The 18,089-nt window shown below is 37.2% G+C and overlaps 1 protein-coding gene across 14 annotated transcripts; it reads left to right on the top strand.

Moving 5' to 3' along the window:
- The first annotated feature begins 6,199 nt into the window (after positions 1 to 6,199).
- LOC107810154 (uncharacterized) lies at positions 6,200 to 17,084 on the top strand. Of its 14 annotated transcripts, none has more exons than XR_012702454.1 (12): positions 6,200 to 6,469; positions 6,924 to 7,065; positions 8,923 to 9,448; positions 9,750 to 9,894; positions 10,385 to 10,495; positions 10,592 to 11,270; positions 12,094 to 12,306; positions 12,516 to 12,570; positions 13,505 to 13,574; positions 14,565 to 14,749; positions 15,099 to 15,165; positions 16,509 to 17,084. XR_012702454.1 is itself a non-coding variant. In XM_016634896.2 (11 exons), the coding sequence occupies exons 2-11, from the start codon at positions 6,934 to 6,936 to the stop codon at positions 16,655 to 16,657; spliced, it is 2,277 nt and encodes a 758-aa protein (XP_016490382.1). In that variant the 5' UTR covers positions 6,200 to 6,469; positions 6,924 to 6,933; the 3' UTR covers positions 16,658 to 17,084. The 14 variants fall into 14 exon arrangements, 5 of the variants coding, with proteins under 5 accessions (XP_016490382.1, XP_075093715.1, XP_016490396.1 ...); XR_012702452.1 differs by having other exon boundaries at positions 13,475 to 13,574; XR_012702455.1 differs by having other exon boundaries at positions 14,557 to 14,749; positions 16,509 to 17,082.
- Positions 17,085 to 18,089: the final 1,005 nt, after the last annotated feature.

Raw genomic sequence — 18,089 nt, 5'->3', positions numbered from 1 at the left:
GGTTATCTCCTACGAAGTGTTCCGAGGTTGTGTGATTCTTATGTGTCTTTTAGAAGGTCTCATTTACAAGTGAAATATAAGTGTTGAAATTTGAATTTTGAGTCGCTTAAGAGAGTGGGCTTGACTGTTGCAAGGATGAATGCGAGATTCGCAGAAGATTCAAGGTACCAGATGGTCTATGTTTCACAAGCTTATAAAGGTTTGAGTTTAATCTCACTATGGTATTGTGGCAGCAATAGAGTATATGTGTTATGCGTTATTGTGTGTGTTTTGGTCTATGGCTCCGAGCCAAGTGGGGGAGTCTACTATTGATTAAGCGATTGCACAGTTATATGCTATGTTGGTTCCAGTTTGAGACGTTCGGGTGAATCAGTTATGGTCTACGGAGGTTGAGACCGAGGATGGCTCGGGTAAAGGAAAATTTTGACAAAGATTATATTATGCTTCATATGTGTGTGAGAATCACGAGATGTCTTGAGTTGCTATTAGCAAGAATGCTCGGTGCATAGAGCGGGAAGTTGCTTGGTTGTATTGGGATGAGGTTACATTCTGCGGTGTCGGAGTGCCAATGAGGAACGGGTTGTTCGGCTAATTTGATCAGACTAATTGCAGTTTGAATAGAGTGAATGACTCTCGAGAATGGTTCTAATGTGTTCAATATTCTACATGTAAAAATTGGGTATTTTTAGTTGTATATGTGGTTAGGAATTGAGTTTTCATGGAAAGATATTAAGACTTGTGGTGTTTTCTATATTAATTGTGGGATTCTATGTATCAGTATCAGGAGGTAACAGATTTAGATTCACAGGAAGTTCTTCAGAGTAAAGTATTTCTAATGTGGTGCTTTTGGGAATATTTAAGAGAGTATTCAACGGCTTATGAGTCTTAGACAGTGTGGTTTTATGCTTGGGTCTCGTGTGGTAATCCTGGGTTGAGGAATTTTAGTGCTACAACAAGAGGGAATATCAAGTTGAAGATGAATCAGAAGGAAACTTAGATAGATGGGATAGCTTGATAGTAGACCGGATTGATATGGTAAGGATATGATTAGTTCCTTGTATGTGTTCGAGGTAATGAGTTCTTACATGTATTTCACGGCAATGCTCTTAGGTTTTGATGGCTTGCATAACTTGGTTGAGTTAGAAGGATTCAGTCCTGGCGGGTTTGATTTGTGCAAGGGGAACTCGGAGAGTTCTTGATGGTTTTACCGTGGTTTGGAGATGCATATTTTCTATGGGCATGCGGAGCATGGGATGTCTAATGATTTTCTTCTAGATGGGACCAATGGGAAGTTCTTGACTAGTTGAGTACGTAGATGTTTGTGGCTCGGGCGGAAGATGAAGCTCTCAGGTTATCCTAGGATGGTATGGTATATGCGGTATGTTGTGGAGGACTTAGATTTGCATGTGTAAGGTCACAGATCAGTTTTGAAAGGAAGGTCTCAACTCTTAGGCAGCGGGCAGTTTCAGACAATTAGAGAAATGAGCTTCAAATAATTAGAGAAAGGGTCTTCGGATGATGAAGGAAATGGTATTGCTAATTTGGGGTGATTTGACGAGGGTATATGTAAAAAAACAAGCAATGTGATTAAGTTGATGGTACTTCGGTGGTATTACGGCACTTTCTTGTTAGATCGACTGCTGATATTCGAGTTTTCTTGGTGGCCTAGAAGAATTTTAGAGTATCTCTCGTGGAATGATTGGATATTAGAGGTGTGGTATGTATTCGGACGGCGAAAATGGGATTGGATATGGTGATTCATGTGCCATATGGATTTAGAGACTGAGAGTTCTCATATTCAGACTATATTGTGGTTGTGGGTCGCGTGAATCGGCACTGCTTAGTGAATATCAGGGTTTGAAGACCCGAGCAGATCTTTTGTTGCTTGCTATGTTAGATTTGGATGTGATATTGGGTTCAGACTGGTTGTCTCCATAATGTGTCATTCTAGACTATTGCACTAAGGAGGTGCTGGTGGCTATACCGGGAATACCACGGATTGAGTGGCGAGGTTAGACAGATTATGTCCTAGTAGAGTGGTTTTATATTTCGAAGACCCAGCGGACGGCTGAGAAGGATTGTCTTTCTTATTTGGGCTTTCATGATGAATATCAGTGTAGAGGCTTCTACCATCGATTCAATTCCGGTGGTGATGGACTTTTCGGATGCGTTTATTGTAGTTGGGCATGTCGCCGGGTAGGGTGGTTGATTTCGGTATTAATTTGATACCGGGCACCATATCGTATGGCACCGGCAGAGTTAAAGGAGTGGAAAGAGCAACTTCAGGATTTCCTTGATAAGGAGTTCGTTGGCAGGCCAATGTGGATGCGTGTTCTAACTTGAGTCGGCTTGGTTGGCTCCAAAATGTATTGTTGAGGGATGTGTTGATTCGATTATTATTGAGCTTATTAGTAATCTAGGGAGATCTATGAGTTACCTTTCCGTGTTGCGAGGCATTATGATTTGTTTGGTTATGGGCACATATGTTGCGGTTAGACTCGTGAGGGTATGGGGAGTCTAAAAATGGTACCGGAATTGGATAATTTTGGTATGGTTAGACTCGTGAGGGTATGAGGAGTTTGAAAAAATAAATTTTACCCGATTTTGAGACGTGGGCCCGGGGCTCGGGTTTTGGTAACTTCGGGATTTGTGCCCTTTATTGATTGTTTTCGCTTGGGCTTCGTTCCCTTAACATATTTTTATATTCTCATTTTGATTTTGGATAGATTCGACGCGTATGGAGGCTGATTTGAGGGGCAAAGGCGTCACGAGCTAGAGATTAACCGGTTCGAGGTGAGTAATGGTTGTAAATGATGCTTTGAGGGTTTGAAACCCCAGATTTGCACATCGTAGTGCTATGTTGAGGTGAGATACACGCTAGATGACGGGCGTGGGGTCGTGCACTATTGGGGATTGGGACTTGGTCCTTCCCGATTGATGATTTTACCGCGTATTTGACTGAAACTTATTTGCTATCATCATGATTTGGGCTGATTGTCATATTTGGGCTTCATGCCAACTACTTGAACCCTTTGAAGATTTTTATTACTATTTTCCTCACTGTGTTGACTTATTACTTGAACTCAGTCATGTCATTTTCCACTGTTTTTACTACTCAGTCATTTTTACTCAGTTTTGAGATTTAAATAATATTTTAAATGATGTTTTGGGCTGAGAAAGACTGTTTACTATTGGCCGAGGGGCTTGTGATGATTTTCAAACTGAGTAAGGCCGAGGGACTAGTTGTGAGGATACACTGATACTGCTATGAGGCCGAGGGCCTGAGATACATATATACGCCACGAGGTGGCTTGATTGATATGAGGCCGAGGGCGTAGATTTGATGCCACGAGATGACTTGTTATTGTGCTTGGGCCATAAGGGGACCCTCTCGGAGTCTGTACACCCCTAGTGAGTGCGGGTACCCATTGTGATGTGAGATATAGCCCGAGGGGCTGATATTGTTCTATGTGATAGCCCGATGGGCTGATATTGTTCTATGTGATTTGTCCGAGGGGCTGGTACCGTTTTATGTGATTGCCCGATGGGCTGTTATTGTTCTGAGTTATTGCCCAAAGGGCGAAGTTGTTGACATTGTGCCCGAGGGGCGAACCTTTATGTGTTTATCTTTCATATTTACTTGTCATTTACCTGTTAAACTATGGGATTTGTGCCTGAGGGGCGAATTTTTGTACTTATCTGCACTAACTATTTTGCATTCATTTGCGTAACTATTGAAAAAGTCATTTTCAAAGAAGTTTAAACCGAGCTAAGATGTTTTAAGAGATTTTTACAGCTTCAGTGCTTTCTTACTAGTTTTTGAACTGCTTCCATACGACACATTGATATGCTTTACGTGATTTCTTACCATTCAGACTTTAGTTATGATTATTACTCACTGAGTTGGAGTACTCACTTTACTCCCTACACCTTGTGTGCAGATTCAGGTATTTATACACCCGGTAGCGGGTTTTGGCTGATCGGAGGCAGAGTCATCGGAGGTTAGCAAGGTAGCTGCCGGCGTTCGCAGCACTGCTTCTCTCTCTCTTCATTCATTAGTCTGTATTTGTACACTCAGACTTTCAAATGTATTTATGCCCTAGTAGATGCTCGTGACTTGTGACACCCCGGTTAGGGATGTGTTGGGTTGTATTTTCGCACTTTATTGGCATTATTCGCTACTTAGTATTGCTATATCATGTTTCAAACTACTGTTATGTTATTTAACTGTTTTAAAAACTGAATTGGGTTTAATTGGCTGACCTTGTCTTCACGAGAGACGTCATCACGATCGGGTCCGGGTTTGGGTCGTGACAACATTAAATTTTATGTTTTATTATTCCTCAATCAACTTTGAATTTTGGTGAATTATATTTGGGGGAAATTTCACATTAGAACAACTGAGCTCCATACTTTTCAATTTTATAGCTCATATTTCAATTTACAACCAACTAGCCCAAAAATAATAGGCTAAGATTCAACATCCAACTCAAATAGGTTCTCAAATTACTATTTAATTTTTAAAAAAGATTCCTCAAGCTTTTAAATTAATTTTCAAATCAGTAACTGTGACTCAAATATTAATTCAACAAACCAAATTCATTTGGGTGGTGAAAATTAGATTTTTAACAACTTTAAATATGTGGGTTTAAATTTCGAATTTGATTTTGTGATAAATTTGGAGTGAGTGTTATTTAGACTTGTTAGAAATAGTATAAGAAGGTTGTATATAAAATTTGAAGTCATTTAATGGAGATTTAGACTGGTTTTGAACGAGAATTACAATTGAAAATCGTGAAAGAAGTTCGTCTACAGACGTTTGTATAAAGGTGTATAAAAGTGTATAAGGTGTGTTTCTACACTCATATGCACTATTATACAAGATTATACATAATTATACAAAAAACTGACTTCGTTTTCTTCCTTGCGTCTTTTCTGAAATTTAACTCAAATCTTGCTCAAATTACTTCAAATTTAAATTTTGAACTTCTTTTGATATTTTCAATCAATTGGAACAATACCCAATCCAAACAACTAACAAATTCAAAAAAACCAATTTTCAAAAGCAAAGCTTTGAATGGTCTTCAATGGTGGACTTCTACTCTTTAATTTTCTTACATTGCAAGCAGGTGACACAAGAGGAGAAACAGAAAATACACGGCACTTGAAGCATATGTAGAAGATGTGAGAAGAAGCGAGAGTGAAAGCAATAGTTGTGAGAATAAAGAATTAACTTCATAGCTTTTAGAAACAATGGTTGTAAGAACACAAATATTGAATTTGCAAGTGCTTTCAAAATATGTACAATGTGGGATAGATGGGGTAAAACTTAAAAAACATGGACCATTTTTTGTTATGGTGTGAAGTCATATGTATTTTCTTGTAATTCTTTCTTATTTTTTATGAATTTTATATAATCTTAATGGATAATATGTGTATTAGTTAAAAAAAATATATTTAAAGGACGCTAACTCTTTTTTTTTTCTTCTTTTTTGGTATACTAGAAAACATAATTTATTGATATGTTTCATAAGTTACATAGCCTAAACAAGCTAAGAGAACAAACTCAATTTCTTTATTTGCATCTTCCCAAATTTTCTTCATGTTTATGGCCTTGGTTTGCTAAAAAAATTGTACATTAACTTACCTCCTTCCAGATGTATATAATATTTGTCCATTCTAGCAAGTGATTCATAACCTTTAGAGGGGGATAGAATAATTTTTTTTAATTTCGAAAATTTATGTAGTTTTATAATATTTTAATTTACACCTTGACTATATTTGTTTATATATTAATATAATTTTTATATTTATGTGGTTTGGGAACTATCTAATAGCCTGTTTGGCCAAGTTTTTTTGGGCCAAAAGTACTTTTGGCAAAAAATTGAGGTGTTTCGCCAAGCTTTTAGAAGGAAAAAAGTGCTTTTGAGAAGAATCAGAAGCAATTTTTGAGAATTAAAAAAAATGTAGTTTCTCTCCAAAAACACTTTTGAGAAAAATATACTTAGAAATAATTTTTAAAACGTGGCTAAACACTAATTACTACTCAAAAGTACTTTTTAAATTAATTAATCTAATGCAAATTCTTCTTACCAAATTTTTTTTAAGCACTTTTGAAAAAACACATTGTCAAAATAATCAAACTTTAGAAGATTGGCCAAACCGACTATAAGTTACTCAGCGCATCCAAAGGGTTTCCGTGCGAATTTTTCAATTATTTTTTGATAAGCAACATTATTGAATACTGAAATTTCCTCCTCCGTTTAAAGACACGGATTCCGAGGAGTCAATCAGGTTTCTTGTCTTCAAATAAGACACTCTAATGGCTCCTTAGACCTCTCTAGAGAGAGAAATATCGCAGAAAGAAAAGCAACTGGGTTTTTTTATTGAAGACGCAGCCCCTGAGACATGCATGCTACGTTTTAGACCTAATTTCTAAAGTGAGATTGCAAATTTACTTCCATTTAAGGTACATGTTTAAGCCATTTATCAATTTTTAAGCTACGTGCGTTCTATACATTTTGTGTTGATTTGTTGGATTAGTTGCATTTATGCAGAAATTGAGCTAAAAAAAATGGTCTGATTAACAACACAGTGTCTCCTAGTAGTAAGTACCAAACAAGCTGGTCTTGAAATGTTTGACTACTCTTTACCATTTTTCTGTGAAATTCAGCTCAGAGAGGACTTGAATAGAAGCATATTCATTTGTTGTTGCATGTGCAATATGCAATTGGATATGATCCCTCTATAGTATAGTAAATTCTTATTGAGAATGAAGAAATTTAGTCCTAATGTATTTCAGTGAAGAACCTTGGTTATAAAAATTACTACAGTATCATTCTTTTCTGCATTTTGTGTGGTGGCATAAAGCATCACATTTTGACTTTTGGTTCTTTATTTGTTTTCATCCCCCATCACAAAAGGATAAGGAAAATGGCATCAGCTTCTACAGAGGAAGTGGTGAATGCATTGCTGGAATACTTAGTTAGTCCTCGCTTGCCTTTGACATCTTCTGCCATTAAGGAACCTCCTTCTCTTTCTCAGCAGCACTCTGTTGCCAAACAGGTTAACAATACCTTCTCTCTTTACCTTCTATACTCATTGCCTGCCCTTCTTTTTGACCCTTGACATTTACTTGAAAAAAGAAGCATGACTGATTTCAATGTTCTTTTTTTTATTAACTCATTGTTCCTTTCGAAAATTCCTTTTAATTTAAGACTTTTGAGGATGTGTCCAGATGGGGCAGAGTGTTGTCCAGTTAAGAACTCTCATGTCCAGAAGATGAAGTCTCATATCCAGAAGACGAAGGTAGCTGAGATGAGGATGTTGAGGTGGATCTGCAGGCACACTAGGATAGATTAGATTAGGAATGAAGATATTCGGGAGAAGGTGGGTGTGGCCTCTGTGGATGACAAGATGCGGGAACGAGACTCAGATGGTTCGGGCACGTGCGGAGGAGAAGCCTGAATGCTCCGGTGAGGAGGTGTGAGCTGTTGGCTTTAGTGGGTACGAGAAGAGGTAGAGAACGGCTTAAGAAGTATTGGGGAGAGGTGATCAGACAGGACATGACACGATTGTAGATTTCCGAGGACATGACCCTTGATAGGAAGGTTGGGAGGTCGAGCATTAGGGTTGTAGGATAGAGTGGTAGTCGAGCTTCTCCTTCTCCATTCCGGGGTGAAGCGAGTTTGAGTAGGTTGGTCCTAGACGACTTGTGGTTAATGTAGAGTTCACACTAACCTTACTGTTTTCCATAGCTCTGGACCTTAGTTGCGGGTTATTGTTATTGCATGTCATCTATTTTATGGTTTTTAGGATGCTGTCATTATTTCTATGGTTATGTTGACGATACTGATGAATTGTCTTTTATTGTTTTATTTCCATCTTCCTGAGCTGAGGGTCTATTGGAAACAGCCTCCCTACCCTATCATGTAGAGGTATGGTCTGTGTACACACTACCCTCCCCAGACCCCACTTAGTGGGACTTTACTGGGTCGTTGTTGTTGTTGTTGAGGATATGTCCAGAGGCGGATCCAGGATTTGGAGGTTGCGGGTGCCACAATGTTTTGAACAGTAGCGTATAGGATTTTGCGTAAGCAGCATCAATATTTTCAGAAGAGAAGCAATAAATAAATTTATCATCAGTTATGTAGACAAGGAAGAGCCTTGACTCTTTCGTTTAGTTGAGTCTTAAGTTAGCAGTCTACGGTTCAATTCTACCTAATAAAATTTTTGGTTTAGTCGAATCTTAAGTTAGAAGAAGTCTACGGTACAATTCTACCTAATAATTTTTTTTAAAACAGTAGAGGCTCGCTTCAATATTTGTCAAAAAGGTTATCTAAGTCGTGGTTCAAACCTTTGACCAGTAGAAGTGAAATTAAGCTTCTAACCAACACGCTAGGAAGCAGCTTTTAACCAGCAGACTAGGAATCATCCTTTAGTAGGTTCGATTGAGTCTAAGTGCAGCATGCAAAAGGTTTTAAAAAAGTGTACAACATTGGAATCGAACCCACGCCCCTTGGGAGCTCAAACTGACTCTTCACCACTGGCCCTCGTGCTATTTCGTTACTCCGGGTGGCACAATAGTATTTAGCCTTTTTTTTGTGGATATATACATATATACACAAAATTTAACCGAGGCGTCCAGGTGGCGTGGTACCCCCATCCACCTATATAAATCTGCCCCTAGTGTTACCGTAGCAGTGTGTTCAAATAACGAGAATGGACTTACTTTTTGTTTCTCAGTTCTTATCTACCTGTTATAAATTTAGAAATTTTTTGATTAATACAATTTACCTTATCAAAAAAAAAAAAAATTTAGAAAAGACCTTGGAATGGAGAAGATTAATTTTGTAAATTGTCCAATAAGATCTTCGGCTGGCTTCTGTATTCATTTCCTTCCTCCTTTTTTTCCTTCTTCAGTTGCATGCTGTTGTGTTACTTTACAACTACTACCAGAGGAAGCAAAATCCACAGGCACAAAATTTAGACTTCGAGTCATTTTGCAAGTTGGCTGTGACTCTAAAACCGGCTTTGGTGTCATACATGAAGTTCATGAATCAATCTGATCTAACTGGCTCCAAGGACATGGGCGATGATCTTTCTGTAGCTGAAAAAGCAATTCAAGATGCTTGCAACATATCTTGCGCTTTAGATGCCTCAAAAAATGTTCCGTCTATAAACAAATGGCTAATTGCCAAAGTTTCTGTCTTATTACTAGACTCTAAGAAAGAAACTTGTTGGCTGCTTTATAGTTCTGTCACAGATGGGGTCTGGTCTCTCCTCGAAAAAAATCTTGAGCTTCCCTCTGCTGAAATTGAAGGTATGGTGGAGGGAAAACATCTAAACAAAAAGAGGCGAACCAGTATGAGACCAGTGAAGGTAGAGCAAAAAGGTGATGACTCTGGCTTTCAGCAGTTTGCATTTTTGGCTGTCAAGGATGCAACAGGTATGTGAATATCAGAATTATATTTGTAATATATTTCTAGATTGGCAAAATAAATTTGTGCTTAGGCTGCTCTAGATCATAAGCTGATTTCCTAAGTTCTTAGAATACCTTTGCTAGCAACGAGTCTCTTAAATAGTGTTCTCTCATGCCTGGGCAGAGAAAGAACTGGTCGACAGAGCTTTGACCTAGGCAGTGCGATCTTTCTGTTCCTGTTTTATAAAAATGAACTGCTTGAGTTACAGGTTTGTTCTGATTTAGAGAGCATTGTGTCATGTATGAGACTTTGCTTGATATGGAGCAGGTATTTCTCGGTCTGACCTTGTGGTTTTGGAGAAGCATGTGGTATATTCACTAACTAAAGAAAAGACAGCATCTTGCTTTTACATCATGCAATGCAAATCAATCAATCAAGACATTCAAATTCCTGTCAAGGAGATTTTTGAGAGGTTGGTTCTTGTTTTTTTAACTGCTTTGGCTTAGAGAATAATTAGGCTTATTTTATCAAGGGTAGTTTAAGAGATGGGCTTTTTCTACAAGAACTCTTGTATCTCTAGTCTTAGAATAGCTCATGTGTTTGATGATACTGCTACTTTTTGTGAAGAAATGATGTGATGGTTTCTCAAGTTCATCAATATTTACTTTCTTTGACAGAATCACGTGAATAAGGAGAATGATTTGTTTGTATACTCTTGTCCTTGAAGAGCAACTTAAAGTAGGTTATGGCATTAACTATGCGGAGTTTGAAGATTATAATGTCGTCTTGTGTTGTTATGAGTCGAACATTGATAAACTCACAGTCAAAGAACAATCCTAAACATCCACTAGGTGAAGTCAAAAGGCATAATTGCTTAAATAATTTGTCAGTAGCATTAATTCATATATTCTGGTACCTTTTGCTGCTAGAAAAAGAAAAGTGATAATTGTTTATCTCTGTAGTTTACAGGGTCCATTGGTGAAAAAAAGTTCTGGTAGTTGGTCCACTACAGAAGCAGTTGAGTACTTTCATCTGCTTCCCTATGCCAATATCATGTCAGCCTTTCTTCTGAGGTACCTTCAATTTCAGTTGGGCTTTGTTTGTGGTGAGTTGTCAATAGATCTTGCTTTGATAGTCATTTACTGTCCTGCTTAATTGGGTTTTCGTAGCGTAGAGGAACCGGTAAAAAAGATAGAAGCAAAGATGCCTGATGAAAGTTCTGAAGCTTTAATTGGAACAAAGTCAGATCGTATAAACCTAGAAATTTCAGAGGCAAAACATGGTGATGGTCGCCATGAAAAAGTTAGTCATTCTGCAGTTGGTCAAGAAGCAACTGCTGTAGATGGCCACCAGAGGATAAGGAAAAGTGAAGAAGCTGGAAGAGATAGTTCAATCAAAAATACAGAAACTGATTTCAGTGATGATAAGCTATCTGATGTCAACTTGGAATGTCTAAATGATACAAGTAAAAAGGTATACCATGAAAATAGCAGAGACTATAAAGATTCAACTGCAAAAGAATTGTATGATACCATCAACTGTCCACGTACACGAGAAGATAAAACTGAGGAGCTGGTGAAGTCCACTAAAAGCTGTGAAATCAATGGTTTTAATGGAATGGAGTTAGCTGGTGCTCATCCTGAATCTTTGGAGGTGCAAATGAATGATGATTATCACTTTTCTAGGTCTCCTACTAGGCCTCAGAGGATGGACATTGATGCTTGTATTCCCTGCTCCAAAAATGGAAACAGTAAGGATCGTAAGCTTATTACAAAGGTTTACCATCACGAGAAAAAGACGACGAGGGTGAGTGGTGGAGAAACCATTGGAGGTGGTGTAATTTGCAAGGTAAGACATTTTCAGTTATTGTAGTAAAATTTTTGAATTTAGGATGCATTTGTCTTATTTGTTCTTACTAATCCTCCCTTTCTCTTTTCAAGAGCTAGCGATCAATATTTTAAATGAAGGGAATTTCGTCTAGAAATAGCACAATTTTTTAAATAGAACTCTTTTCTTCTTTTCCTAAAGTTTTTATGGTTGTGCATTCTTTGCTGGTTCCAAAGCAGACATTAATTCCTTTCCCTGATAAATCTATGATACATTCAATTGCAGTTTTGGATGATATACATTCTTTATTTTAATATGTATCTTCCACAAGCCTTGTACAGGGGAGGCATCCACTAGTAACATGAGGACACCCAATATAGTAACATGAGGGAAAACACTAAGGCAACTTTGTGTTAAAGAGTTTCCTCGTGTTACTATATTGAACTTTGTTGAATGATGCTTGAGATAGTGGTTGAAATGGTAGTTTGTAAAAGAGATACTACAAGAAGTTGACAAGGGAAAAATAATGTGGTTTTATGTCCTTATCCTAATGTGAGTACCTGGAAATAGTGAACTTTTCCTTTTAGGAAAAAGTAAGGCAAAAGAATTGGATGGACTATATTGGAGATCTAGGTTGAGGCAATGTGTGATGGAGGATATAGTTTTATTCTCCAGGAAGGACATACAGCTGCTGCTGCCTTTTATTAGGCGTTATTGTAACTCCTTAGGCATCAAATCATGTTGATGGAAGTCATTTTCTTTTTCCATGTTTTTTCCTGGAGATGAGAGAGTCCCCTTTATTCTTCATTTCATTGTCATATTTGATACCAAGCATTATTTGCAGGCAGAAAGAACTGATGAAGGGAAGTCTGCTAAAGAGTGTGGCATTTCCACTATCTCACCCAATCGGAATTGGATTTCAGTGGCACATACTGCACTTGTTCCTTATCAGCATGATACTATGGATATAGGCAATTTACAAACTGTTTTGGCTTCAAAAGAGAAGGCTTTAACACAAAGTGCCCTTAGAGTTCTTCTTCATAAACGAGAGAAACTGGTAATTTTATGTTTGGTATGACGTAGAGTATATGTGTCAAGAGCCTTTTCATTTGTTTATTTGCTATTAATACTGCTGTTATTCCTTGATCAATTTAAACTTGAAAATCAGTGTTTGGAAAGTTTGGAGATGTCCCTTTTGTTGTGTCAGGTCTTATAGACAACAGAGCTATGGGTTCCAAACTAAAATCCAATTGCTACTGTTTCCAGCTCCGATGCTCTAAATGGTTAGCAATATACTTATGGCTTTTCCTGATCTATGCTGGTGAGCTGATAATTCAATTAATATTGCTTATAGGACCACGTTTATTTTTTCCTTTTCCCTTCGATCTTCCTAAGTACTCCCTCTGTTCCAGTTTATGTGAACCTATTTTTTTTTTGTCCGTTCCAAAAAGAATGAACCCTTTCTAAATTTGGTAACAATTTAGCTTTAACTTACAACTCTACCCTTAATGAGAAGCTTTTATAACCACACAAATACTCTGGGCCCCATTTGGACTTGTTAGGACCACAAATTCCAAAAGTCTTCCTTTTTTCTTAAACTCCGTGCCCAGTCAAACAGGTTCACATAAATTGGAACGGAGGGAGTATATTTTAATCAATCTTAATCCATTGATTTTTCATTTGACTTCCGCTTAATCCAAAATGAGACACTAGGTTCACCCATTAGTTCCTCAAGTTGGACTTTTTTTTAAGACGAAGACTATGATGTATATTTTCTGAACTGACCACTTAAAATGTCAATGAATCAAGAATGTTCATCCTTCAAAGTATAGTCCGGTAATTTATTATGGTCCTTAGCTATGGACTTTTAATGGGCCAAAAGTCTTGTGGAGTTTTTTCTGAATCATTTTACTACTCCCTCCCCTCCGTTTCAATTTATGTGAACCTATTTGACTGGTCACGAAGTTTAAGAAAAAAAGGAATTTTTTTGAACTTGTGGTGTAAAATGAAGCACGGATATTTTGTGTGGGTATAAATCATTGCATAAAGGTAAATTATATCCAAATATGGAAAGGGGTCATTCTTTTTGGCACAAACTAAGAAGGAAATAGGTTCACATAAATTGAAACGGAGGGAGTATTATTTTTCTTATTTCCATTTTAAAAATTCTGTGGAATAACTTTTTTAATCTGATTAGTGGAGCTTACTCTTTATTTGGTTCTCAGTAATATCAAGTTGCATTCATTTCTTGGCAGTGTCATCAACAACATAAAATAGAAGATGAAATAGCATTATGTGATAAAAGTATTCAAAGAATCTTAGATGGTATGATTTCTATCTCAGGCTTTAGTAGCTTTTTTTGTTTCAGTTTCTTTGTGCTAGTATTACTCTTTTTACATGGCTTGGTACTGTATGGATCAAAATTATTTTCTTCTGCTTGTTGTTTGTTTTTCCTCCTCTCTTGTTTGATCTTTTTTAAGAAATGAATGTCAAATGAACTAAGTTTCTATCCAAAATAGTTGCCTCTGTATCTCCTTTTAGACCCATTTTATTCCTAGCTGACATGGTGAGTGTGTAGTGGGCATGTCGTAATGAATTCAACCTTTAGGAGATTCATCATAGTTGGACTATTCTCATGCTGGTTGTCAAATCTACCCGCAACCATCCTTTATACATATGCTTGGGAAGGACGTCAAAACTAAAGCAATTACTCCATTTTTGACCTCAACTAATGTATGAATATAAAGCCTTGATGCATTATCATGTGGGAACTTATCAAATGCAAAAAATAAGTATTGCGGAGTTGGATAACTGAAGTACTGAACATGGAAGACTCATAGCATTGTATTTCTTCTCTCTTTGTTAAGCAATTAGATACAGTTACTTGTGCATAAAAGCTGCACTCAAAACAACTAGAAAAGCTATCAATATTATATCTCACATCGTAAGTGTATTACCAGTTTTATCATGTATGGACAAATGTTAGAGTTGGCAACGTTACTGTTATGCATGGAGTACAACAAAGACCCTAGGGTGCTCTGTCCTTAGTTAAGAGGGGACTAAAATGGTTTCCTTTTTCTTGCTTTCTTTTTTGCTCTCTCTGTGCTGGAGGGTGGGTGGGAGTGAAGGGGTACGGTGTGGTTGAGAACTGTGATTAAATCAGGCTTTGGTGGCCAAGTTTCCTTGTGGAGGTTTTGATTCCTCATCATGATTTCGTAGTTTCTTGGAGTTGTGAACTACTCAGAACTGCTGTGCCATGAACTTGATCTAAATTACTGAAGGTCAATGTGCTCATGTTATTTTAAAGCCTTGTAGGTGGCAAAGGTAATTTGGCTTTAAAACTAGAAACGCTACTGGGCTTCTGTGATGAAATGTGCTTGAAGGATAGAGCTGCTATCCAAGAAGAAGGCCATCAACCTGACGAAGAGCTTGGCTTGGTTCAACCTATGAGTGGAAGGAAATTGCCCAAAGCTGTATGCACTTCACAACGTGCATGTCAGGCATGTTTTGGCATCAGAACTTGCTTGGATTTTATCTCTCCTCTTTTTTCAGTGTTTGTTCCATGCTTTATTACTTGATCATTTCCATGTAGATTAATGATGTCTTGTGCTCTTGATATGCTCAAGCATCATGTCCGATAATTTGTCCCTGCGCTCCTTAATGTGTTGGGTGATCCTTAAGAAATGCTTGTGGTTGACCATACAATACCATCAGCCTTGCCTGCACGGGACTATATGTCATCTCTTTTATGATTGTTCACATTTTTTCCATTTTCTGAATAGCATCTTATGAAGCATTTACTCTGTTGTAATTTTCCCCAACTAAATGTAACAATTTTTCTTTTGGCAGGACTTGCATCAAATATGTTGTGTGAATAACTGGATGTCTCCATCATATAATGTGTCAGCAACAGACGGTATGTCATTTTTCATATATGCGAATGTTTTTTTTAAACAGGTAGAATACATTGATGTGAATATTAGATGGCTTCTCGTGTATTACTGCTACTACAGCAGCTACTACAGTGTGCTTGTGCATTTTTTTTAATTTCTAATAAAGATGGTGTAACAGCTACTCGAAAGGCGGTTCGCTGGAAAACTTGTTTTACGGAAATTCCACAACGGAATGGGAGGGTAAATTTAGGGGCCATATAAGGGGAGTTCAGGATTTAACTGTTGAGGCACCTTTTGGGTTAAAGCCCAAGTGGAAAAAACCATGAGGCGCAAAAGCCTTGAGGTGGCCCAGAGCTACCGGGCCAAAGCGGACTATACCTTGGCAGTTGGGCCTGGGCCGTGATAGATAGTTGAGAACATCTGGTTGCTGATTATAAAGATCAAATGTTCTTGAAACAAAGAGATGGAAGTAAATCTTCCTTTAAGACGACAAGAAAGATATGGAACTTAATTTTCCTTTTGGCCTGTTGGAACCCTGATGCTGTCTTTTCTTGTCACCCCTAAACGACAAGATCATATCATTTCTATTTGCACAAGCAGTTACAAATGAGTTTATTCTGTCCAATGAACTTGGAGTACATCAGTGTATGCTTCTCTCACTTTATTCGTCTCCCAGGCATACATGTGCTTGTACTGGTGAATGTCTATGTGTACTTGCTCTCAAACTTTCTCACTGGCACTTCCCCTGCAACTTCTGGCACATCACTCAAACATACTCTTCTACTCCACTGGCCTTGTCTTGGGGTTTCTAGTAATCTACCGTACCTAATGAGGGTTTTGACAACATTAACCTCATCTTCAACCATATCATGTGATGATTCTTTCATGTACTGCCCTTACCTATCCAGACCTTGCTTCACAATACATAGTGATTTTGAAATAAGATGCGATTCCTTTTAGGCATCTTAGTACAATGTGCTTCGACTTTTTATTGTTTATTTCCCGTAAAAGAACATCATCTTTTAACATGAAACCCACTTTTGACATTTCCTTCCCCATTATAATTTTCATTTGTTTCTGTGGTGAAATTCCCAAGATTGTGTAACCCTCCAAGATTTTGTTCTGTCTTTCCATTAATGCTTCACTGCTGAACATAATGCATTTGGGAGGGGGGGTTTCATCTGTCGGACAAGCTAGTAATACCTATTTATTGTCTGAAACACAATTTCCCTCTTATAAAAGGAAAACAGAAATTCCCTATATTGGCTGCTCACAACCGGATAGAATCTAATTTATGACATTTAATGGTACTAATTCCCTTTAAATTTCCAGATTCAACTAATCTTTTCAGTTCACTTTCTTATAGGTGGATTTCATGCTAGAGTTACTGTAAAGGGGGTTGACTTTCTATATTCTTGTGAGAGTGATCTGCATTCCAGCCCCTCTGAAGCACAAGAGTCAGCTGCATTTCAGATGATTACCAAATTACACTCTGTGGCAGATCACATGCATTAGATTGCATGATAGCAAAGAACATCAACACCAACATTTTCAAATTCTATTTCTAATGCTTCAGTTAGATACTGAAGGAATTAAATGCCAATTTGCTGCATTCAGTGGGTTTTGTCTGTAATCGAGTTCAAAGGCATGGCAATTCAACAACTAAATTCGGCTCTTTTCTAGGCAGCTTAGTTCTCTAGTTTCCAGGATAGTAAAATGTGGGATATAACCCATTGTTTAGCCTAATTTGACTAAGCTCACCTTAACTCAGCTAAACTTTAGAATGGATCGGGTCATGGCCAATCTAATGATTCAAATCATTTTGACCCATACAAATTTAGCCCAACCTCACATATTCTTAGTCAGCAGGTCCTATTGGTACGTGTCAAACAATAAATGTGACAAATGTCATGTCCATATATTCCATCTATATTTTGGCAAAGGGGATCCGTGGCTCAACTTAACTTGCATTCCTTATTAGATAATTCCTTTGTTTCAATTTAAATGACACACTTTCCTTATTAGTCCGTTCAAAAAAGAATGATACATTTCTATATTTGGAAATAATTTAACTTTAAACTTTTTATTTTATCCACTTTATGCTTAATGAGAAGCTTTTATAGTTACACAAATGTCATGGTCTTACAAAATTTTTGCCCTTAAATTTTTAGGATCACATATTTTAAAAGTTATCTTTTTTTCCTTAAAATTTGTGTAAAGTTAAACTACCATTTAAATTGAAACGGGAGGAGTATTATGTTGTATGTTCAAGTCGAACATGGAGTCTAATAATCACACAAATTTATGAGATCACAAATTTTTAAAGTCTTTCTTTAATTCATATCCCGTTATCTATGTCATATAAGTTAAATCGGAAGATACTAAATCTGTATTCAATCAAACTATGTCTGTATAAATCCAAACGAAAAAATAATTATAAATTATGTCACTTCAGTTCATATGGCTTAAACACCACTACACATACTAGTACCGGACCAGGAGTGTATTTAGTGCCCAAAATATGATATAAGTGAACCCATAGTATTTTTGTCAAACTAGGTTTCTTATGTATATATTTTCTATAATTGATTTAATATTATCTGCCGGCTCTTATACTACAAAATATTGAATGGTCTATTTGGCTGAATGTTAAATTATTTACCTAAAGGAACAATGATCGATTTACACTTAATATTTTCTTTTATTTCATCTTTAACGGTACACTCATATTCTAGAAATTCTAAATTCGTCTATATTGAGGACAAGGGGGAAAGTGAAAACAATCAGGCTGTCTTTTTCTTCCTAGCTAGCTCTAGTGGACAGAGTAAATGAAAGGGAAAAAAAGAAGAATGAGGAAAACAAAAATGTAGGGAAGCAAGTGAATCTCTTGGGCCCTATGGGCATCGAAAGAAACCAATGAATGGACTCCAACTGTAGAGCATTAGGA

The sequence above is a fragment of the Nicotiana tabacum genome, chromosome 18 (assembly GCF_000715075.1).
Source record: "Nicotiana tabacum cultivar K326 chromosome 18, ASM71507v2, whole genome shotgun sequence".
NCBI lineage: Eukaryota > Viridiplantae > Streptophyta > Magnoliopsida > Solanales > Solanaceae > Nicotiana > Nicotiana tabacum.
This window is presented reverse-complemented; position numbering and strand designations above follow the sequence as displayed.

What these genes read in the sequence shown, in the direction of transcription:
- LOC107810154 (XM_016634896.2), top strand. Translation starts at nt 6,934, where the DNA reads ATGGCATCAGCTTCTACAGAGGAAGTGGTGAATGCATTGCTGGAATAC. An exon ending in AGCACTCTGTTGCCAAACAG is followed by an intron (nt 7,066 to 8,922) that starts GTTAACAATACC and finishes TTCCTTCTTCAG; the next exon opens with TTGCATGCTGTTGTGTTACT. An exon ending in GAGGTGGTGTAATTTGCAAG is followed by an intron (nt 11,271 to 12,093) that starts GTAAGACATTTT and finishes CATTATTTGCAG; the next exon opens with GCAGAAAGAACTGATGAAGG.